This window comes from Chamaea fasciata, unplaced genomic scaffold (assembly GCF_029207755.1).
Source record: "Chamaea fasciata isolate MVZ Bird 193981 ecotype frontalis unplaced genomic scaffold, bChaFas1.0.hap1 SCAF_16, whole genome shotgun sequence".
Lineage (NCBI taxonomy): Eukaryota > Metazoa > Chordata > Aves > Passeriformes > Sylviidae > Chamaea > Chamaea fasciata.
The window spans coordinates 6,602,343-6,626,522 of record NW_027094101.1 but is presented as its reverse complement, the minus strand read 5'-3'; the positions used below and the strand labels follow the sequence as shown (position 1 = coordinate 6,626,522).

The 24,180-nt window shown below is 49.4% G+C and overlaps 1 protein-coding gene across 1 annotated transcript; it reads left to right on the top strand.

Annotated features, from left to right (window-relative positions):
- The first annotated feature begins 11,892 nt into the window (after positions 1 to 11,892).
- On the top strand, positions 11,893 to 14,184 carry LOC136297847 (galanin receptor type 1-like). The gene has a single exon (XM_066198124.1). The coding sequence runs from the start codon at positions 11,893 to 11,895 to the stop codon at positions 13,219 to 13,221; it is 1,329 nt and encodes a 442-aa protein (XP_066054221.1). The 3' UTR covers positions 13,222 to 14,184.
- The last annotated feature ends 9,996 nt before the right edge of the window (positions 14,185 to 24,180 follow it).

Below are 24,180 nucleotides of genomic sequence, written 5' to 3'. Positions count from 1 at the left end.
CACCCAGCACCCAGCCACATTGCTGACCGTAACCCAGACCATCAAAGACCTTCTGCCCCTACACCTTAGGCTGCACAGCAAGCTTTGTAGGTCTGATCAACTTTGCTGCACATAAAAATTCGTCTTGAGTAGTCTGGACACCTGAGTTTTACCTTAGAAATTGTGTTTGCCGAAGAGCAGGGTATGAATGAGCACCAGTCCTCAGCTGGGCACATGGGGAATGTGGATGTTAGGGGTGGAAAGGGACATTTCTTTCCAGGAGTTGGGTAAGAATGATACCAGATTTGCCAACAAAATCAAGGAAGGAAATCCCTGTTGAGACAGCCCTCCCTGGGCAGATCAATCTCATCATTCACTCCCTGCCAATCCAGGCACCTGGCATGAGCAAGGGCTGGTGACCGGGCAGTAGAACACTGTTGAGGTCTGTGTGATGTTGGCACTGGGAAAACACTGCTTTTTTTTTTTTTTTTTTGGAGGGCTAATGCAAGGTGAAAGTCCCTGGTATGCAGAACAGTGTGATAAGATTCAACTTGCCAGGTGTTGCCAGGAATTCCTTTCACCAGCTGAGAGATGTTTGCTCAGCTGTGCCCCTGCCAGCTCCAGGCTTCTCAGAGAGACCCCCAGAGTGATGCAGTGTGTCAGAGAAGGGCAAGAGCTTGAGGAGAAACATAAAAGCACATGGTTCTTCTACCATGCACCAGAAATGCAGCTGGACTCCAAACAAAAGGAACTGAGTAAACCAGGGTCTAGAAATTTTGATAAGCCTGGAATGAACAGAGTGCCTGGGGATATGAATGGGCAGCCTCTGGCTTTTCTCTGCTTTATTGTTTTCTTTTCTCCCCCTTTTTAGTTGTCTCTCAAAGCAATTCACTTATCCCTTGCACTCTCTTCTCTTTTCCAACCTCTTCCTTGGAGCACAACATATCTCTGACTCCTTGACCAGGCCACAGCAGAGTAAAAGATGTTATTTTTACTTTGTTTTAATTACACGCATCATAAACAGCATAATGTCACAGTGTTAAATCTGAACAGGAACTTATTCCAAAAATGCAATTACAGCTGCCCTCTAATCACTCCTTTGTTCCTCAGATATAAGACAGAACACATTCCTGATGGAAAAGGCAAAGATGGTCCTGCCTTGCAAGTCATTGAGCAGAAATCACTTAATAAGGAGCCGGCTCTGATGCGTCCTTGCCTTTGGATGAGATCTCTGAAGGTTGCAGCTTTGCCTTTCCTCAGTGCTCAAATTGGCCATTCCTAACACTTCCTTCTTTTGCAGCTTCAAGGACTTGTGAGGAAGAGGTGGGTGTGGAAAACCACAATACGATGCCGTAAGCCTGACATTCATTAATCTGTTAAGAAGTTTGCGGTGTTTTTCCAGACTATCAAGAACAATGATGGGAAACCATCCTGTTCTTGCAGCAAAGGTTTCATTGGGAACACAAAACAATGCCAAATGGTACCTTCTCCCTCCAAAAAGAACAGAAAGCATGTTTTGGATATGCCAATGGTCTCGATGGCAAGTCAGGAAAGTTGGAGATGATGAGATTTCCTCTGGCCTGGAAAAAATCCATCACCACTGGGACAAGAGAGTCAACTCAAATTCCGGTTATCATGATGTAACCCAAGGCTTCAACAAACTTTGCTCTCATGGCCATGCTCTCAGCAAAACAGGCACAAACCCAGACAAAGCCAGGCCTGCTGGGATGTCTGTGTCATCCATCTGATAATGCTGAGCAGCATTTGAAAGAAATTGTCCTTTCCATTTGTTCTTTTTCAGGGGCTGATAAAGACAGATCATTTTTCATGGAGGAAAAAGTGACGAAGTGATTTATAAGGGCAATATTTTTTACTTATATGGCCACCAGCTGCAGAAACGCCCCAGAATTTCATTGTTCCCCAGAAACCAGCACAAAGGACCACAGACAAACAGGGCAAAAACATTTCAAGTGCAAATAAATAAAGAGATGCCACAAAAATCCAGCAGAGACAGAGATTCTGCCCTGACTCCTGGACACATCCCCCCAGCTCCTGCCAGCAGCTGATCTCACTCCATTGCCATCTGCACCAAGAGAACCCAATCTCTCCTGACACATCCCCAGCTCTGCTGCTGCCTTCAGGGTTTTATCTGCTGCCTCCTCCAGCCAAAACACAGCCAAGGGTGAAGGGGATGGAAGAGCAAGAGAGGTCTGGGAATCTACAGAGCACTGCTGGAAGCAAAACTTCAGGGCTGGCTGTTTATAGCTGTTTTGCACAGTTTTATGGGGAATGAGATGCCCTCCAAGTCTGTGACCCTCATCTGTCCCTTGAGGAAAAACTCCAGAAAAAAAAAATTAAGCCCTGCAATTACAATGGTCAATTAAACTCTCTGGAGCAGGCCTGGCACACCAGACTTGCAGAGAGAAATCATGTGCTGGTATTGAGGTGATCAAAGGGAACAAATTGATCCTTCTTCCAAATTTCAATCAGCCTTCCTGCTCATGACCTGGGGGTTGAAACTGGCGGGGAGAACTGATAGAGACAAGCTCCTGCCCAGGGTATTTTTGAAGAGTGGAGGCCTTTTGGAGGGGAAGGGGCTGCAGCCAGGGGGGCAGCACTGGAGGATTCCACCAGGATTTCCATGCCCAACGTCAAGGTCAAGCTCCCTATTTTTGCCGTGCCAAGTTCTGCAGAGGAGTCAGCGGAATGTTCCAGAGAGAACATTGCTGTGGGATGGGATAGGGACTGTCCTGGTCAGGATCTGCAGATAAAGCAGCAGTTGCTGCTTGTAAGAATCGCACAAACCGGGAAGGGATACCTGGGAAAGAGAGATGTCACTCAGGAGGCAAAACTGACAGAAGTGATGACCTCCCACGTGGGCTCTGCCTTTCCCACCAGTTCTCCTCATTTGGACTGGATCTGCAGAGCTCAGAAACGCTCTGGTTCATGCCCAGATCAACGAGGGGAAAGTCGTGCTCATAATCCTTCGTGCTTGAGCTGTGCCAGAACTCCAAGGGCCCCTCTGGCAGTTTCATGGATCTTCTGTGGAGCAGCTGCTGATGCATGATCAGAGCTGCTCCTGGGTGCCACTGACAGCGCTGGCAATCACCACACACCCCGGCAGCAAACCCCAGCAAGTTCCTCACGGGCTGGTGAGCAAACAGCTCCCTCCTCAGCCACGGTCACATCTCACCAGCACGGCAGCAGCCTGGGGACATGGGGCTGGCTGACTGGCACCGGCCCTGCCAGCCTTAACAAGTGACAATTGAATATCAGCCTGGGTCCTGCCTGCAGGCAGGAAAGGTGAGCCGGGGGTGGAGGAAAAGGGCAAGGGCTTGTTTCCAATGCAGTGACAAAAACTTTTAGGAAAGGTCTAAAAAATAAAAAAGTCACAGGGGCTACACCTGTCCCATACTCACTTTGCAACTTGATAGCTTTTTTTTCAACAGGTCCAACCCTGTAAAAAAAACCCCAAACCTACCAGATTTGATGCTGGGGGTTCAGCTACTTCTCAGTGCCAAAAGGCAGCTCTGGTGAAGAACAGCAGGAGGAGGGCAGTTGTCAACCCTTTAACTAAAAATTCCCTTTCTCCTCCCGTTTCGATGCCCCCCTGAGCACCTCCCGCTGGACAGCAGCTGGGCTGCAGCAGAGATCTTCTCTCCACTCACACTAAGCAGCTGTGTTGTGGTGCAGCTCAGCGACCCTGGCCCCTTGTCTGTGGCATCTCTAATTTCCCCCATCCCCCAAGGGTTGTTTTCCCAGCACAGAAATGCCTGCTCGAAGTGCAGACCTTATCAGCAGTGACTTTCTGCATCGCATCTCTGAGTCCTTATCTAAGAGGCTGCTTATTCAACCCCAGTGGGCTGTCAAACTCCTTAAATTCTCAGGAGTCACAGGTGTTTGCTGGCAGAACTGAGAAACACGGAGAGCAAACGTTCAGCCTTTTTCTGAAGAGTGTGAGGAAAATAAAACAAGAGGAAAGCAGTAGTAACTCTCAGTTCTGGTGGGGAAGAGGAATTTCTGAGGCTACAGGCAGCTCCAGAATGCAGCTAGAGAGGTCTCTCTGCTGGAAAGCAGAGGGATGTTTCCTTCATTGCAATTAAAGAGAGGATTGCAAAGCCAGTTTAACTCACAGCGTCTCCATCCAGAGCCAGCTCAGACACTAAAGCACACCTCCCACCCCTGATTTTGTATGCCTGGTGGCAGGTACCAGCTCCAGACATGAAAGGCTGGAGAGGGATTATTTTCTGAAAGAAAGGCTCTGGTCTAGAAGTTGAAGAATTGGAAGCTGATGGTATCACTTTATTTGGCAGCTGAGTTATTGTGCATCAATACTGCCTGAGGAAAGGGTGACAGAAATTAGCCTGATGCCCAGATTTGCTGGCCCTCCAGTCCCACAGTCTGTCCAAGTCCCTCTTGCCAAAGCTAGATGCAATTTATCATGTTATTTCTTCAAGCTATATGGACATCAGTAGCCAAATCTCTGGTTTTAGCAGAGCAAAAGACAACAGACAGATCTGGACGTTTTCTCTGCACCATCACATTATTGTAAGACTTCTGGGGTCTTAAAAAGCACTTATAAAGATCCAAGTGAACTATAAAAAGCACAATCATAACACCCTTGTGCAGGTGAGGGAACCAAGGCACTCGCAGGAAATGAGAGCAGAAAAAGAAGGAGGGAACCAGGTGTTTTTGTCTCCAGCCTGGTGCTCTCACCCTGCAGCTCTTGGCCTGGCCCTGGAACCTATGGGTGGGTTGGGCTGGGACTTTCATCATCTATCAGGTGCTGCCTTAATGAACAAACAGACCCCATGATGAATCCCTCCAAGCTGCACAGCTGAGCCAGCCCCTTGTCTCCTGTGGGGCCAGGGCTGCTGAGCAGCTCACCAGCCCGAGGAGTTTCCATCCACCTGTAAGACACCATCACTCTGCTCTCCCATACTAATCAGCGTTTCTTCTAGCTTTGTTTCATGTTCCAGCCCACAAAATGATGAAAGAACCACCAACAAACCCTTCTTTTTCCTCCCCTTCCTTGATACATCCCCTTTCCAAAGGCTTAGCAACTGCTGTGTGATCTGTGGCTCAAAAACCTTTCTGGTTTCAAAAATTGGGAGTGAAAGTGAGATGCCACTATTTCACCTTGTCACCTCCTCCGCCTTTGTGCTGAGCTGCAGCTATTGTCAGCTTTCATTTCCTGAAGTTACTCTGAGCTGTGAGCACACACTGGAAGCAGAAAGACAGACACAGTGATGAGAGGGCAGTGATTTGTACTTCCAGTAAATTGCCTGAGCCTTTCCACATGAGTCACTGCACAGAGAGAGGTGAGGCATTAGGGAGGAAAAAAGTTTGCAACTGATCCTGACAAGAGTTTAACGGCCCCTCAAAGCCTCTGCCTGCCTGTTTTTCTTTACTTGTGGGGATTCCTTCTGCTGAAAATAAATAACAACTCACAGATTATCTTATACTGTCAAAACACTGGAGAAATTCAGAACTGGAATCACATCTCTCTCTGCTACCCAGCTGATCCTCTCTTGAATGCAGAGAGCACAAATCCTAAGAATGTCCTGATGGCAAGTATAAAATATGGGAAAGCTGATTTTTAAACACATAACACTTGACTGATCACTAAGCCCTTGTTGGAAACGTGCTCAAGTTCTAATTCTTATTGCAACCTGATCCCTGAGGTATCTGCTTCGTGACAGCAACTGGCAAAGTATCACCTAGGCTGAGAGTAAGTTATTTCACTCAGAAAGACAAACTCACTCCTACTGTAATATCTAAAATCTTTATCTCCTCTCAGATACTAGCAGATGTGGGCCCTGAGAGTGGTTGTTTTTTGGGTTTTTTTTTTGCAGAGCCTTTCTTTCCTGCCTCCCCTCATTTCCACTCTGCAAGCCTCTGCAGCTGGGAAAAGGCAAAACAGTGGCAAATTTAAAGCTTTTGTCAGCCTTCCCCCAGATGGCAATCAGCTGATGAAACCCAGGAAGATTTGTCATCTAAAAAGCCCTTTATTAGCCTGTTGCACCTGGGTACAGAGCACCACGAAATACGGATTGATATTCAAATGTGGAGCAGGCAGGTAGAAGGATGGAGGGAGGCTTTAACAGCCCCTGCTCACAATGCTGTTTCACCTGGCAGTACCTCCACTCCTTGGTAGCATCAGGGCCAAAGTGTTTGGAGTCATAACAGGACGAAATGGAGCCCCACAAACCTGCTTAGATCACCGGATTCCCTCAATCACCAAATCTGCTCGTTTTGGGCTTTGCTTTCAGTCTGGTTCTGAACATTCCCCCCCCAGGATTTGTGGTGCCTGTACTGAGCAAGAGGGTGAGAGCACCACACAAAACATGGCCATGGAGGAAATCCCATTATTGCTTCAGAGGATCCTAGATCCCAGCTCCAGGAAGAGAAGGGCTAAATGCATGCAGGCAGTGTTTGGGGCTGCTTTGCCTGTCAGCTGCCTCCTCTGCCAAGTCCTGGCACTCTTAACTTCTCAAAGGCTTGACCCGATGTTCATTATCACTTCAAAATCTTCTCTGTAAATGTGTGCAGTGATTTAGGGATTCACAGCACTGGTTTCTCCTTAAAACACTCACTTTGTTACTCATTACACATCCATTCAGGATCCTCTATTTAATGAGAGAGGGTCGAGTTCCCTTGGTGTGGCCCTGGGTTTAAACAGGGCCTCTGCTCAGCCCTGCATTCCCAGCCTGCTACTTGCCTGAACTTCTGCAAAAACCACAAGCAAAGACGTCTGAAAGACAGAATTTTCAATCACTCCAATGCCAAATTGGTGTTTCATTGTTCTTGAGCTGGTGAACGTTGTATTAGACAAATTCTTCTCTGCAAAATTATCTTTTTCTTTCAGTCACTCCATTTCCGGAGCACTCAATCTAAAAGGCATCCAATAAAGAGGACAGAAGATATGGAATTTGGCACATATCTGTATATGAAAACAGACCAGTGAATATTCTCAGACATAAAAATGCACACATTCTCCATTTAAAATCCTCCAAAGGACACTGGAGATAGTTTAAATGTTTCATTCTTTGATTGAGGGAAGACTAGTGGGAGAACAAAGATTTTTCACTCTCATGGAAGTAATTACAAACAACAAACATCAACTCCCAGATGTTTTTTATTTGCTCCGCTATTTTATTTTCAAAGAATCTGAAGTGCACTTGGCATCTCCTTTGTATTGGCTTTGATTGTGAGCAGCGTCGGCCTCTTATCTCCTCCTGGATTCACGGCAGCATCAAAGCACTGACATCTGTGAATGTCACACGGGAGCTGTGATGAGGACATGGACCACGGGGCCAGAAATAACTCGTGTGGCCCCCAAAACTGCGGTGCCAGAGCAGGGCTGGCACGGGGACAGAGCAGCCACCAGCAGAGGGAGCGGCAAAGCCAGCTCAGACATCCCCGGGCCGCTGGCACAGAGGATTTGGGGAGTTTTCTTGCTGGATAAGAGATTTAAAAGAAAATGTCCCAGAGAAGGATAGATGGGGTTTTTTTATCCAATGGCAGTTAACAGACAGTGATGTTGTTACTCTCTCCTGAGGGCAAGAGAGCCGGGTTTCAGTATTACTCGTGGTTATCTCAGCATTAGAAATGTTCAAACAAAACTTCCCAAATGGTCCTGAGAGGGGGAAGGAGTGTGCACAGCACTGGGGCAGATGTGAGGGCTGGGGGAGTCTCCCACACCCCGAGGCCCTCCTGTGTCCCTGTCATCGGTCAAAAAGTGTGAGAGGCAGAAGGGCCAAGAGGCAATGAAGGTGGGTTTTATCCAGTGCTTCCCAAGGGCAATCTAAACAGGATCTCCCAGCAAAATCAAGTGGGAAACAATTTCACCAATGCCAGTGCTCACTCCTACATCCTGGAGTGTGCTCCTGGCTCACCTAACACGAGCTGCACCATTGCCAATCTGTCCTGGTAGCACCAACCCAGCCCTGCTTGACTGAGACAAGGCCTAATTTTGTTTCACCTTTGTGAAGTGGGCAAAACCCATCCCACCTATTTCCTGGGCAAGCACAGGAGGAGAGAGCAGCTATATTACCTCACAACAGGCCTTTACCTCTGACTGTGCCAGCTGAGGCACATCAGGCATGTCAGGATGTGCACTGGGAGAAAGCCAAGAGAGCCAAGTGCCCCGTGGATGAGTTCCAACCATCACACAGAGGTCAGGGATGCATTGGGGATCACACAGGGCTGTGCATCCCCCAAATCCTGGCAGGGGGCCTGAGTAGCAGGGGGAAAAGTTAGAGTAGGGAGAGCACATGAGCACTGCAAGTAGATACACAACTGGAGGATTTGCTCTAGCTCCACAATCTCAAGGTCCAGCACAAAGTGGAAAATCCTCAGGGTTTCCTGAATTTGCACCCATTGTTGGGACAGGCAGAGCATCACTGCAGCTCGGTGTCATACCCAGCTCCTGCTGCAGTGGGAGCTGGGAGGTTGTGCTGAGGCAGCAAAGCTAAATTTACCCTGGCCCAGGACTCTGACGAGCAGTGGGCAGGGCAGGTTTGGGCACATGTCTCTGGCATGGGAAATGTGAGGTTTTTTGAGATTCTGGCAAAGCCCCAAAGTGGCTGACTCACTCCTCTCAGGTCAGTTGTTCACAGCTGTAACTCCAGTGAGACCAATGGGTTATTTCTGATGTGCTTTGCTGTATGATCACAGCCCAGCCCATTGCCCTTGCTGCTGAAGGATGGCTCCTCTCTCCAGTGGACTTTATTTAGCTTCCACTTCAAAGCTGTTCCGTAAGAGGCAAACCGACATGAAAAGGGTACAGCATTTCTTTTAGCTGGAGATTCCCCATCTTGGGTTATCTGGTGACTTTGAACTTGTTAGAATCAATGAACTCATTATAATCAATGCCCTGTGCTCTCTGTCAGCTGCACACAGAGCATGGATTCGTCATTTGCTGCTAGAGATGACTTGGCACTTGTGAGTTTTGTCAATGGATGCAAAAGCAGATTCATTCTAATTATATCGAACCATTGATTAACTTAGTAATTTAGTCTTGAAGTCCTAAAGGTTCCTCAGCAGTAAATCATGCGAGTTACAAATAAAGTGCACTGAGGAGAAAAAAAGGAAGTTAAATGTATTTATTAACTTGAATATTTGGAAGGCAACTACTTGAACCAAACAAGCCCTGACACATTTCTGCCCTCTCTCCTCTTGTATTCTGTTAATACCTTACTAAAAATGTTGACTTAAACACTTCCATCCTGTGTTTTCAGTGTGTGATGGCAGGTCTGCTGTAGGGAGGCTGTCAGAGGCTGGCAAGGGCTCGGGTGCATGGAGATTTCCAATTGCCTGGTCTCTGTAGTTGCCTCATTGCAACAGATCTATTTGCTTATGGAGCAGCTGTGAAACTGCAGCAGATTTTAGGTATCCATGGGAGTATCCATGCATTTCTCTGTGTGGTATGATGTCTACCTTGTGCTCTGGGCAACACTCTGCAATTAGTTTGTGGAAGTTGTTCGTCTCTGAAGACCTATAAATACACAAACACAAAACTGTAGGAGAATGAGCAGTTACATGCAAAGAGCAAATGCATTTTAAAGCAGGAGAAGTTTGCAGGCTGATCACATCCGCCTGCCACCCCTCCCCAGTGTAGCTCCACCACTGATCTTTCTTTCATTTCACGTAGGGCTGACCAAAAATATTTACTTTATTCTTTCACATGCATAGAATAAAAAGGATGGGGAATTTCCCAGTGAAATCAAGGGCATTCACCGTTCAGTGACAGCCTCCACCGGGCTGTATTTGTTACTTTGCTCTCCCTCAGAGAAGGCAAAGAAAGAGAATAAAACCTAAACATTTCAGGCAGAGGTATGAATTTCTCCCATCAAACATTTTCTCCTGTGATACACTGGCATCCTCTGAGCACCTCCAGCCAAAAATTCCATTTCACAAACCAACCTTCCTCCCCAAACAAGCACTTCAACTTTTCAAGAGACTTTCCCCATAAAAGTTCTTTTTCCCCATTCCTTCAATTTAACAGAAAACACGAGAAGTCGTGTTTCTTTGTGCAGCGCTCCTCGTTCGGGTGAGTTCCCATCACACTTGTGTTGTTAACCCTTGGCGTGCCGGGATCCGCCAGAAACTCAGGATGGCGGGGGATGTTAGAGTGAAAGCGAAGCGCCCGGGATCGTCCCCGCTCTGCTACAGCTACCGCAGGGGACCCCAGGAGAGGAGGAGGAGGCGACCACCAGCAATAATCCACGGCCCTACCAGCCCCGCCCGGTCCCTCCTGGTCCGTGCCCGGTCCCTGCCCGGCCTGGGCGGAGCTGTCCCTTCAGCACCACGGCCGGGCCGGGCCGGGCTCCAAGCGGGAGGGCCGGCTGGCACGGCACGGTTCGGCTCGGCTTAGCCTCTCCCGGGCCGGCCCGGGCAGAGGTTAGGTTCGTGCCAGCTTGGCCTGTCCCGGGCCGGGCCCGGGGCAGCCCCAGCCGGCGCTGCTGGCGGAGGAGCGGGGGGCTCCTTTTGGGGGGAGAGTGGGGGGATGTGTGTGTTCTTGGGGTGCGAAGGGGCTGTGGGGGCTGAGTCGCAGCTGCGTGTGCGGGAGGGGTGCGCGGGAAGGGTCCGGGGGTGCAAAGCGGGCACGGACTCGCCGGGGTGCAGGAGTGGGTGCGGGGATGGGGGAGAGGGGCGGTGGGTGCTCAAGGCACCTGTAGGAAGGTGCGTGCAGCCCGGTGTGTGCAAAGGGAGCGTGCACAGAGTGTGCGGGTCCACAGACGTGCTGAGGGAGGTGAGGGGTCTGCCGGGCTCCGCGTGTGTGAATGCGCTGGGGTCTCAGAACGGGACTCTGTGTGTGGCTTTGTGTGTGTGCGGGGAGTGCAGGGCTGTGTGCGGGGCTGTGTGCGGGGAGTACAGGGCTGTGTGCGGGGTGTGCGGGGCTGTGTGCGAGGTGTACAGGGCTGTGTGCGCAGCTGTGTGCGGAGTGTGCGGGGCTGTGTGCGGAGTGTGCGGGGCTGTGTGCGGTGCTGTGTGCGGGGAGTACAGGGCTGTGTGCGGTGCTGTGTGCGGGGAGTACAGGGCTGTGTGCGGGGCTGTGTGCGGTGCTGTGTGCGGGGGATACAGGGCTGTGTGCGGGGCTGTGTGGGGGGCTGTGTGCGGGGTGTGCAGCGTGTGCGCGCCGCGGGGTGTGCGCCGGGCTGGCGGTGCGGTGGGTGCGTGGGTGCGAGCACGCGCGTGTGGCAGCGGGTCGGGCGCTGCCGCCGCGCACACGCACGGACACACGGACACACGGACACACGGACACACGGACACACGCACACATCCACGGCAGAGCTGCCGGCGGGAGGAGCCCGGCCGGTGCTGCTCGCCCTCCTCCCGGTGAGTACCGCCGCGCCGCGGGACCGCAAGAGAGACGGGAAACCGGGGGGAACCGAGGGGAAGCGGGGGAACCGGGGGAACCGGGGGAACCGGTGACCTGGGGGCAGCCCGGGGCAGGGGTCCGGCAGTGCGGGCGCGGGACACGCAACTTTCTGGGGAAGGAGGGAGTGAGGGACAGAGGGAGAGGGGGGAGTGGCTGCGGACCGAGGCTGGGGCTGCTCTCCGGGCTGCGTGGGGACCGCGGTTCCTTCCCCCTCCCCGCGCCGTCTCTCCGCGGCCGGGCAGGGCTCCCGCCGGTCCCGCCGCTGCTGCCGGACCTGTGCCGGTGCCGCGCTGCCCAGCCCGGCCGCTCCACGCTGCGGCCGCTTCTCAACTAAGTTGCGGATAAGCCACTGCTGGCCCGGCAGCTCCCCGTGAAGGGCGATCGCTGCCCTGAGCCCGCGCTGACCCCCCTTCTCCACACCCTCTCTTGCAGGCAGGGCTGATCCCAGCCCACCATGTCCGGAGCACTGGAAGCAGCGCAGAAGGCTCTGCTCCGTTAGCCCAGGTTGCCCGGGGGGGGACTCAGCCATGGATTCGTCCCCCTCAGAACCCGGGCCCCCCCCTGACCCTCTGCAGCTTTGGCAGGAGGAGAACCAGACCCAAGGCGGGCTCTGGAATGGCAGCCAGGAGCTGGGGTGGGAAGAGCTGGAGAAGATGCTCTTCCTCTTTGCAAAGGAACCTGTCACCATCAGCCTCACGGTGATGTACTTGGTGTCCTTTGTGGTGGGCTTCGTGGGCAACATCATGTCCATCAGGGTGCTGACCCGCAAGCGCCGCAGTCGGGTGTCCAGCCTGAGTGCCACCCGCAGCCTCCTCATCAACCTGGCCGTGTGTGACCTCATGGTGGTGTGCATCTGCATGCCCATCACCGTGGGCAACCTCATCTACAAAGCCTGGGTGTACGGGGACTTCCTGTGCCGGGCAGTGCCCTTCATCCAGGCTGTTTCTGTGTCGGCCAGCGTGCTCAGCCTGACCGTCATCAGCGTGAACCGGTACTACAGCGTGCACAACCCGCTCAACGCCCGCTCCTTCTTCACCCAGAAGAGGATCCTCAGCACCATCCTGGTGGTGTGGTTGCTGTCCTCGGGGATATGCCTGCCCCTCATCTTCATGAACAAACGGGACGAGATCGGGGTGGTGGAGGGCTTGCCCCTGGTGTTTTCCATCTGCAGGGAGATTTGGCCTCAGGAGAGGCTCAAGCAAGCCTACAACTTCCTGCTCTTCTGTGCCCTCTACTGCCTGCCTGTGCTGTTCAACATGGTCATCTGCTTCCTGACGGTGCGCCGGCTATGGGGCCGCAGCAGCCAGCTGAAGGAGAGCTCTGCCCTGAGCCGATCCCTGCCGGCCTCCAGGCTGAAGATCCGCAGGAAGGTGGCACAGATGGTGGTGGCCCTGGTGCTGCTGTTCGCCGTCTCTTGGCTGCCCGTCTACCTGATGGACATCTGGATTGATTTCAACATCCCCAAGTCTCTGCAGGATGTGACTCCTTCTCCTTGGATCCTGCAGCTCAGGCCTTTTGCCCAGTGGCTTGGCCTCACCAATTCCAGCCTCAACCCTATATGCTATTGCTTTGTTGGGAACCTCTACAGATCAGCCAAGGAAATGAAGAGCAAATACCACCAAAGGATGGTCTCTCTCTTTAACTTCTCTCTGTCTGAAGGGGCAACTCCTTCCTCAGTCCCAGAGCTGCTCTCTTACCGGAGTTCAGTGGAGCCTGCAAGGAAAGGACCCTCCATCACCCCCTCCATGGACAGGAGATGTCAGGGAATTCATGGCCATAAGAACAAGTGTGGACACTTGAACTCCTGCCAGCATCCACCTTTGAATACTGTCTCCAGTGAGAACACTTCCTTGTAATTCTGCTCAGGAAGCGCCACTCATACCCTCATCTGCATTTAAGGACTCTAGAGATCTCTCTGAACCCGGTATTTTAACGATGGAAAAGAGCTTTCTTGATAACACTTGATACCAGCTCAAAAATGCTGTGACAGGGAAAGAAACAGGTAACGAGATAAAAAGATGATATATTTTAACTCAGATTATTTTTACTGGGGACAACTGGATGTGCAGCCCGTTGCCCAGTCAACAGTCACATAATTGGACAGATCAAGTTCCCAACGAGTGAGCTTTCCCTGCAGCTCCATCCCTGGATGCAGAGATGCTGTTTGGATACAGCAACGATTTGACTGCTTGCTGCTGCTCACACTTGCTGATGAAGAGCAGTGATAAGAGGCACTCTGTGCTCCAGGTCCATCAGTTGTAGTTGCAAGCAGTGAAGAAAAGCTGGAAACAGCGTCATAAAAAGTAATAGTAAATGGAGAATTTCACGCACTTCACCACTTGAGATTTCATTGTCTGCTCTTATTGTTTCACTCCTCCATGCAAATAAATTCTCCTTATGTGAAGAGACCACACCAGAAGTACTAAAGCAACCAACACCATTCAGATTTGGGATTTCAGAAGGGATAATGTGGCCTCAGAGGTGATTTAGGAAATGAAACAGGAAAATATTTTTTTGGCCATCAGCTATCTTTCTTACAACGGTACTCCTGTGTGTGGACTGGAAAGAACTGGGCATCTATTAACATGATTTGCACTTGAAAAACCAGCCTTGTTCAGCTGTGTCTGTACCAAACAAAGTCAATGGCATGTGAAAATAAAAATAGAAGGTGGTTTATAGCTAATAAAATCAGAAACAACTAATGCAATGCTGTTTGTCTGGGAAGGAGCGAATCAAAGTACTTGCTTTCCTGAGCATCACAAGTAGGTTAAAATCTATTTCGTCCATCTTCTCCTTTAAAGGAGACTTTGATAAATAAATTGTATACTTTTATTCTGTTAGCATTGAAAGACTCCAGTAAAACTTGAGCATTCTGTTGTTCCACGCACTGGATCTGTATGCACAAAGGAGACCTTTCTCCCCAAGATCTAAGAGAAAACACATCAGACCAGACAACAGGTGGGAGGCGAAAAACACACAACAAAGATCCAAAAGGCTGGAATGATACCAGAGATGGACCCTTTCCCTGCTCGATGCCAGGGGAGAGGGGATATGCACCATCTCCTGGTCCCAGAGGAGCCCATGCCCAGCTGCTTGTGACCCAGCACCTGGCCCAGCAGGTTTGTCCTCTTAGCAGAGTCCAGACGGAACACAGCAGTGTCCCCGAGAGGGGATTTGGAATTTAAAGGAACTCAGGTTTCTGACAACTGGGGGCTTTTTTATTATTACTGAAAAAGGGAAGGATGTTTAAGGAAATCCAAAAGGAAATCCAATACTCATATTTCATGCCCGCTGCCTTCCAGGGGGCCTTTTGTTGGCCAAAAAATAGAGACAAGAAAATAGCCATTGAACCTAACCCTTGTAATGATTGCTCAACGGCATTTAATGCTAACAATGATCTGCCCGGGAAATGAAAGATTCCTCCTTACCAGGCAGTGCCATCATCAATTTGTATTCTCTTTATATGAATGAACAAGACATTACAAGTGCACAGATTTATGGCTTTTATGTGTGCTAGAGATGAGAACATCTGCATATTTGCAGGTGATATAGGAATGTACCTACTGCCTGAGCTTTTAGTAGCTGTGGAGAAAACCTGTAGAGATTTTATTTTCTCTTTCAAGGCATATTTTTAGGGCTGGCAAAATGTGGCAGACTAAGGAGCATCAAAAGCTCGCTCTGAATGCCCACTGATTCCATGTCTGTAAAAAGATGTTCTCCAACCCCAGGCCAAATGTAACACAATATTGTAACCCCTACATTGCCCTGACCTATATATTTAATCCTGCCCTGAATAAACTACAATGAAAGGACCGTGGAGGTGCCAGACCAGCTCCATTCCCTGCGGTGGCCTGGCTCTGAAAACGGACAGGATCAAGTGATGCAGTCAAAGATGTAAGATATCCATATTTTAAAATATCCCAGAGGAGGATTCTTTTCTCTGAATTCCTGAGCTGATGCCTGGGTCCTGCCTGGCAGTCTCTGTACCCTCCATGGAGGCAGAAATACCGGAGTCTGTGTTCTCCTCCTTGTACCTGGGCCTTCCCCTCCTGATGCAGGTGCCTGTGCTTTCCTCCTGCCCCACAGCACTCTTGACCACTGAGATTCACAGTGGCAAAAGTCACTTCCTCTAGGCAAGGTTATCTCCTCTTCACACTTCGAAATGTATTTTCCGGTTTTGTTCAGTGTCCCCGTTTTCCTATAATAAAGTCGAATTGCTCACTTAACTCCTCTTTGTCTCCTTGGCTGCTCCTTCTCCATCCCCCACACTCCAACCACTTCTCTTCTGTCTCTACAGTGAAATCTCCCCCTGTTTTTCCCTGTTATCACTCCCTGCCTGTGAATTCCCCTCACTCTAATGACCCATTCATGTCTTCGCTCCCCTGATGAAAAATCCCTTCGTGCCCTGCTGATCTGAATGGCTCCTTTTGTGCTGCAGACACCTGTTTGCCGTGCAGAACGCTGATTTATTTTGCAGGGCTTTGCCCAGTGGCTGCCAGGTAGTAATGGATTTCGGTCACTCTCCCCCAAGGGTAAATGAGAAGCGGTGACGTCAATGTGGAAGCCACACAGCATCCTGTGAGCTGCCTGGGCTCTGGCAGTGATTTTATTAACCTGAACAGGTCTGTGGAACTCAGCAGTGCCTGGCTGACTCATCCTGGATCCCAGAGAGGTGAAACCTCAGCATAGGGGAAGGTGGCTTCTTCCTTCTCCTATCTGATAAAAGATCTCTTTAAATTTAGAGCTGATAAGACATCTGAGTGTCCTCCAGGCCACACAAGGTCCTCGTTTCAGATGGCAGGTGCTTTGATAGGCATTCAAGGTGCTCCTGGTCCTTTGAGGAATAGGGAGCAGACACGGCTCTGGCTGGTGAACATGGATGGTTTCCTCACAGGAGTTCCAGCTGAACATCTCATACTCAGTGTGTGGTTGAGGAAATGTTTTTCTCTCTAAATGTGCCCAGGCAGGCTGGAAATGTGAATTGTTGGTGTCTCAAGGACAATGTTTTCCCACTGCAATGCTGCTAATGCATCTCAGTCCCACTCTTCCCCCGTGGGTCTTTCTCCTCTGCTTTGCTGTTTAAATCAATACAGGCATTTTACCACGTTACCAAAATAGGATGCTGAGAACAGCCTTTCTTAGAATCACTGAATCATTTAGGTTGGGAAAGACCTCTAAGATCATCGAGCCCAACCATTAACCCAGCACTTCCAAGCCCCCACCAAACCATGTTCCCAAGTGGCACATCCTTTAAATCTCTCCAGGGACAGGGACTCCACCACTGCTCTGGGCAGCCTGTTCCATTTGCTGTGGCAAGGACTTACAGTCAGCTGCTGCTCAGTAACCCTCTCAGGCATATTCCATCATCTGTTCTCGTGCTGTCAGTACTGCCTTAAAGATCTGACAGGTTTATTTTCTGGGAACCACCAGGGAGATGGAAAAGAGACAATTTTTCGTAGCAGGTATCATTGAGGTAAGCACAATCACGACTGCTACGTAGCCTTTGTATATGGAGATTGATGAATCACTGTTCCTTATAACAAAATACTCAGGGGAAGCCAGTGAAAGGATCATCCAGGATGTGTGGGGGCAAGCAGCACCTCTTCTCACACCGTGGCAGCTGCTGGGCTCACAGGCTGAGGAAGTGGTGAGGGCTGAAAGCAATAAAAAGTGTCCAAGAGGAGAGGACCCTTCACAGCAGAAAAGGCCATCAGCAGCTCTTTAGATCAGTGATGAGACTTCTGATCTAGAGTACATTGGGTGTATAACCTGTAATTTCTACTCTTGCTCCTTCCCAGGACGTGCTAACAGCCATCACTGGGAGCAGGCTGCTGGGCTGAGCCTGGTTTGATCTATTCAGTACCCTTGCTTTTACATGCCTGTGAAAAATCCTTCCACATTAAAGAGCAAGGCAAGAGCAGAGGATGATTTCAGACCTGGAAAAATTTGATCAATGGTAAAACTTTGCAAGGCACAGTCACCTGGAGGTAGGGCAGGTTAATGCTGACAGAGCAGGCTGAGAAATGCTCACTCAGGCACTTCCAGAGAGAGAGCTGAGGAGCCCCAGGGGGATGGAACATGGTGCCCACTCCAGAATCAACAAATCCATCCCTCTTCCAATATTCATCAGCCCTCTCAAGGGATCAGCACTTGCACTGCAACATCCCAACAAGAAGAATGCCCTCCAAAGGGAAACTCCTGCCTGCTGGTATTTTACACATCATTCTTACAGATGCTGGCACTCAGAATAGGATGGAAGCTGGCTGGCAAGTTATCCACAACACCAGCAGCCCCAGCATGATTCCTCCTGCACTCTCTTCACCACAGCACACACCACACACAACAGCTGAGCTCTTCTGACTTGAAATATCTAAAAGAACAGGGAGAATGCAGGATTTGCCTGGGTTTGCAGTGTGCTGTGATGCCCTTGCAAAGAATCAGAGAAGTATCACTGTGAATCTTCTAGGAAAAAACAGTGCACCTCAGTTTACATTTTTGATTATATTTGTCACGAAAATAAATCACTGGCAGCTGCTAGAAGAGCAAATAAAAGAGCAGCTATGAGCAGGTACAACCAAAGAGACTGGTGGAGCCCTCTGGGAAACTCGGCCTCCAGGAAAGTACTGCTTGCCTGGCACGTAGAGGGATCATATAAGACTCTTCCCAGAATTTCTGGGGATGAATGACTACTGGTTAGGTCAGCCCAGGGGCACAGGAACTGCAGTAACTGCTTTCTCTGCTTGCTAAACATCTTTAGGCAAAGCCCTCAGACTCAGAACTGACACAACACAGCTGCAAAGTCAATGCAGCTTCATGTGGCTGCCACCCCCAGGCTTCTCTGCCAGACCCTGAAGGAGCCTCCTGGCTGCCCTGATCCAGGGATTTCTTCCTCCTTCGCTTGCAGAAGAACCAGGAAATATTTTAAAATATTTCAGCAAAAAAGATGGATGCAGCACTTGCAAAGAACTTTTTTCCAAGTGAGGAATCTACAGCACTGTTCCTTTTTGGTTTCTCTTGTTGATTGCAAGACACCCCCAGAAGAAATCAATGCCCAGAGTGCACGGGTGAGGAGCTGGCTCAGGACTATCAGAGCAGGGGCACTGATTACTTTGTGATTATCCTCACCCCATGGGGAGAAGGGGAAGTCTCATGGAGCTGCAATGTGATCTTTGATTTTAAACATTTTCTACGCTCAACCTTTTCCTTCTTAACTCATTGCACTCTAAGACAAGTGGTTTATGTTGCACATTGGGGGGCGGGTGAATTATCCCAGGATCATTTATTTTAAAAAAACACACATGAAGTATTTCAGCACCTGAAAGATCCGGGAATTAACAACTTGTCCCCGCATGCCTTACCCTTGTCTCTGTGTGGTTTTATGGCACTGAGGAGCACAAAGTGCTGTGTGCACTGTAGGATAAAACCACCAAACTTAAATCATTCCTTTACCTGGCAGGCATTTCCCATCCACAACGCTCTGCCAGGCCAGTCTGCAGAGCAGTGAGCAGTGGCCTCCCCCTGCCCCTGCTGTTCTGTGGCTGGTCAGGCACCTGCAAACAAAAGCACCAGCATCCCTGGGTGTGCAAGCTGCTGCTCCAGGTGCTGCAGTGTCTCTGGCTTTCTTAATTTTCCACTTGAGGTGTTTTCAGTCAATCCCCACTTCCCTGTCCTCAGCCATTCACCACAAGAATGGAGCTGCTGAATTAAAGGGCTTTATAAATGAGTCTTTAGGCAGATGTATCCCATTACCCAGAGCTCACAAGTCGTGAGCCGCTATTTCTTAGTGTGGGGAAGGAAAAGGTGGCAAAACATTCAGGAAATAAGCTAAAAGATGAAAAGGAGAAGGAGAAAAAGTCCAGACGGTGAAATAAAACCATCTTAAGGCAATTACTGTGGGAGAAATAGATCTGCCGAGGATATTAAAGCTCTCATCCACCTGCTAATCTCTTCTGATAAAGGTCTCACTGGCTAAACTAATAACACCATTAAATCTGCTGTAATCAGTACCACAGGCAGCCCAAGGATCTCACAAAGTCACATGCCTGGAGGGAGACCTTTACCAGCATGACTGGGCACAACCAGCAGCAGGTTAGTGGTAGCTGCACCTGAGATGCAGCATAATTGCTGAGGGACTGTGACTCAGTCACCTCCCTAATTGCCTCCCTCAGCTCAGAACTGAACCTGGAATTCCTGAGCCTGCATCCAGCCCTTCTGCTTTGTCAGATTGTTCTTCTGGGCTCTGGTAGCACGGGAGCAAACCATGAGTTCCTGCACTGCCTCTCAGTACACATTGGTACTTGGAGTGGGCTGACTCATAAAGCTTCCACGAAGATGGGGAGTTCTGCAGGAGCTACAACACAGCCTCTGGCAGGAATGCGCCAAGGAAAGGACACGAAACGGCAAAACTGTCCAAAATCCTCCCCCTAAATCCTCACAGCAGGGGCAAGGCTGCAGTCTGCTCCTCTGTGAGTGGGAGGGGAAACAGATTGTGGGGGCACAACCAGCCCTGCCAGGTCCATGTGGTGACGTGGAACAGCAGGGAGGAGGTGCAGAGGTGCATCCATGCAGCAACATGAGACAGTGATCAAGGATTTGTGCAAAAGCATTTTTGATGTCACCTCTCCAGCAGGGCTCTGACTGCCCAGTGAGGCAGTGGGGATGCTGCTCCTCTGCGACAGGAGATCATGCCCAGGCTCCTTGCTCCCCAAAAACACGCACCTCCTGCTTCTCTTTCATTCCCTCTCCACCACTGCTGGCTTCAGCAGAGTTTTTTTCTGATTCATAGCTGCAGGAGATTAGAGTGAAGCACACAGTGAATGAAATATTGCCAAGGTGAGGCTGCTGTCACATCAGCTGCTGTAATTCCACAGCCTTAATGGATCTACTCCTAATTTACAAGTGAGAGCTGGACCTGGCACCACAGGCTGAGTAAAAAGCTGTCATTTTTATACAGTCAAATTTATATCTGAAATAAATACCACATTAGAGCTTTCCAAGAGGTCTGAGCTGCAATGTATTCTTTTCTCTCCCTGAGGAAAGGTGAAATTCTTGCTAATGTTTTCATTACCCTCAGGTCTAGAGGCTGGATAAGTTTTGACCAACTGCTTGCTCCACACAGACTGTCAGGGGTCAAAATGGGCAATTGTGTCCTCCAGCAATTTGATGTGACAGATTTTCAGCCCCTTTGTTGAGGCTGCCTTTTGCAGGGAATGACACAGTCCTGATGATGTGCAGTTTCTTGCAGCAAAAATTCAGATAATGAAGAATAAATAGTTTTCCATCTCTATGGGCTTGTCTTGTAGACTTCGGACATGAGGAATACATACATATGAATATACTCCCAATTATGGTGTAAGCATACGAAGTTTAGAGCACCGTGGTCCCTCCAGAAGTTGGTGAATATCTGTGTGATCACAGGCCGTGAATGGAAATTCATGGCTGAACCAAGACCATGTCACACAGGACCAACTGTGTGGATTCAAATGGCTCTACAGACACACATCCTGGAAGGAAAACACCTACAACAGCCACGTTTCTGCATCTGCAAGCACAGTATGGGAAGACTGAGTAGGATGGGAAAGTCTTTGCTCTCAAATAACAAAATGCTCTTTTTGATCCCATCTCCTTAATTCTCTTCCTGAAGTCCAGGCATGACAGCCTAGAAGCCAGAAAGCTGCCAAATTTGTCATGGAAACAGCAAAGCTTTTCTGCAAGGCTCAGTGCCAGAACTGGAAGCCAGAACTCCTAGAAACAGCAAACAACTCTTTCCCAGTCTTTTGCTTCATCGAGCAAAAAGCAAAACTTGAGAAAACAGGGTGGGCAGTGATGGATGTGGGGGTCTGAGAGTGGTAATGGAGCAGCTCCCCTTCCTCCATACCTACTGCCAGGGGAAGCCAAGACAGGCACTGCCAGGACACGTGGAAAGCTCCTGGCTCCAGGCTGGCTTGGCTGCAGAGGTACAACACAGCCAGACAGCAAGACCTGAAATTTGTTATCTGCAGAATGGAAGCTGCCAGACCAGAGGCAATCTTTGTCGCCTGCTCTTGTAGCACAGAAATAAGGGCCATAACCCGTGGACTCCTCTCATGCTGGCAATTAGAAGTGACTGGAGAAAACTCTCAGGGCATGGCACTTTCTGATGAAGGTCTGTGTCCTGCTCCGTGGGAGCAGAGATGTGCAGTGCTGGTGAGAGAACTCAAAAGGAATGGGAAAGAGAAAAGCAGTGTTTCATTTGAGCTGATAAGCTTCAGCATGTTTGGTTCGGCAGCCTTTGCCCATGGGAAATGTTTTGATAGCTTGTTGTTGTGGGGTTTGTTGGGGCTTTTTTTTTCCCAAGTCCTTTTCTCAACTGTGAGAAAAGCTAGGAATTGTAATTTTTGTTCCTTGGCATGCTGTTTTGGATAAGAGAAATATGCAAACAAAGGGGTGAAATGATGGAGTGCAACCCTGAACAGAGAGCTGGGCACAGACAGAGTTGAAAACAACAGATTGTGAAGTAGCAAGAAGGTACCTAAACTACTTAAAGTGAGAACTTCTGCTAGGGGGAACTGCCCAAAAACCAAACAACCAACACAAGGACCACATAAATTTGTCTTGTTTTAGATGGCTCACCTTTAACTGTGGGATGGTCTGCTGTCCACACAGGGGATGGGGAGGACCATGGCCCCAGCCAGTCCCTGCTGTCCTTTTCATTGCCTCTCAGATGGAAAATGGTCCCCACACCTCCCTTGTAACACCACGTGAGCCTCAGCTTGACTTGACTTCCTTCAGTCCTGCCATCCTTGAGGAGGTGCCAGAAGCCTGGTGCCACAAGCTCCACAGCCCATGGATTCTGCCCAGGAAAGAAGGGGCTGGGGCCACACAGGCTCCATTGCAGGGACTGGACCTTCCAAGGAAATGGGATCTGCATGGGTTTGAAAGTATGGCTATTTAATAGGTCCTTTCTTTGCTCCTAATTCTTTTTGCTAGCCATTTAAATTATACAAATGAGGTTTTCTCCTGTTTCATCCCCAGAGAGTCAATGCATTAAACAAAACATTAAAATATAATCACAGAAACCCTCTCATATATATTTATAATGTCAGAATTGCTGGCATTAATGCAGAAGTGGTTTCTTCACGCCCATTTCTTCTCACTGTTTCTATAGCCAAAATATACAGCACACAAAAGATAAACACATTAAACTGCCCAGCCATTAACACATCTGCCATCCAGAAACAAACACAAGGAACAAATTTACAAGGAAAAGCCAGTGAAGGAGACAAACACAATTACAGTCATGTGTCTCCACCACTGTCTGATCATTAAGGATGATGGTAAGCGGAGTGTCAATCCAAAGACTCTGGCTATTTGGGAGCTGTTTCCAACACGAAAAGCACCAAGAAGAGAAAAAGAACGAGGTGGAAATCCCACAGTGACCCAGAGCAAATGTGCAGGAACCCCTCAGAAATACTGGGGGACAACTGGTAGAGAAGGCAGGACTTAGCCCGTATTTTCAATAGTTATATCCAAAATACTTCCCATTTTAGAGAGAAACAAGACACCAAAGGCAGCCCTCAACCACATTCTACAGGAGAGGAATATAGGAAAGGCTGAAGGTGCTCAGAGCTTCTCAGCACCAGCAGACTGAGCAGCCACCACCTACCCCAGCCCCTCCATCACACTTGAGCTCCTGAAGAAATGCTCAGCCCCATCTCAGCCAGTTTGGTGCTGCTTTCCCAGACCAAGTCCTGCCCTGGAAAGGTGCCACAGTCAGGATGCCTCCCCAAGGGCTGTGAGGTGCTGGCATATTCCCCTTGCCTGACTGTTTTTCCACGGGAGGGATAAATGCAGCTTTATCCCAGGCTGGGAAGAGTCCAGCCTGGTGTATCTAATCAAGGAGCCAATCTCTTCCTTGTGCTCCAAGCACCAAAGCACAGACACAAACCCTGTGGCACGCACTGCTCAGCTGGGGCATCCTTGCACCCCCAGGAGTAGCCCCAAAACTGTACAGCTTTCTTTCTAAGCTCCTGGAATTTTGAGGCAGGAGCTGCTCTCCAGCACACCAGCACAATAATCTGTCTTATTAAGAATCCCTCAGCCTCCCGATCCTATTTTGGACTGCTGCTTTATTCCTGTTTGTAGGTGGCCAGTGTCTGCTTGATTTGTGAGTACCCTTGAACCGCTCACAAATTCAATCAAGTGCCCTTGCAGGAATCACTCCCACAGTGACACCAAACTCGAGGGAGGTTGCAAGGAATGACCAGTCACAAAAAGCTGACCTTCTGCATCAATAACTGGTGCTGCTAAAGCTGACTCCTCAGACATTAGTGAGATTGACTGCTGCTCCCCACCAGATGCATTGATGCCAAGTGCACCTTGAGTGTGTATTAGCAGCAAGTTACTGTTGGTACCTCTTAGTTTCTTCCATCAAAAAGCAATCACCCTCCTCCCTTTCCCCATGGCAACCGGGGTTTAGTAATCACCTCATCACCTATTCCAAATTGAGGCTGTAATACATGTTCTCAAAGACTGAAAACTCCAGTCTCTATTAAACTGCAAGTATTTGTTACTCAGACAAAACATCTTCCAGGCTGCGTGTGGATAAATGTTCTCTTCTCTGGTTTGAAGTACGGTGGGATGAGAAGGGCAGAGAAGGTAAATATTTAAAGAGCCTGCAAAAGGAAAGCCATGCTTTGAGGCACAGGAAACCAAATGCTCCACAGGTGACACTTCCAAGAAAAACGCAAAGGATCTGGAATTAAGTATTGTGTTTTACCCACAGGGGAGCCTTCTCTCATATCTCTTTTTCTGGCTTTTGCAGAGAAGTTGACAGC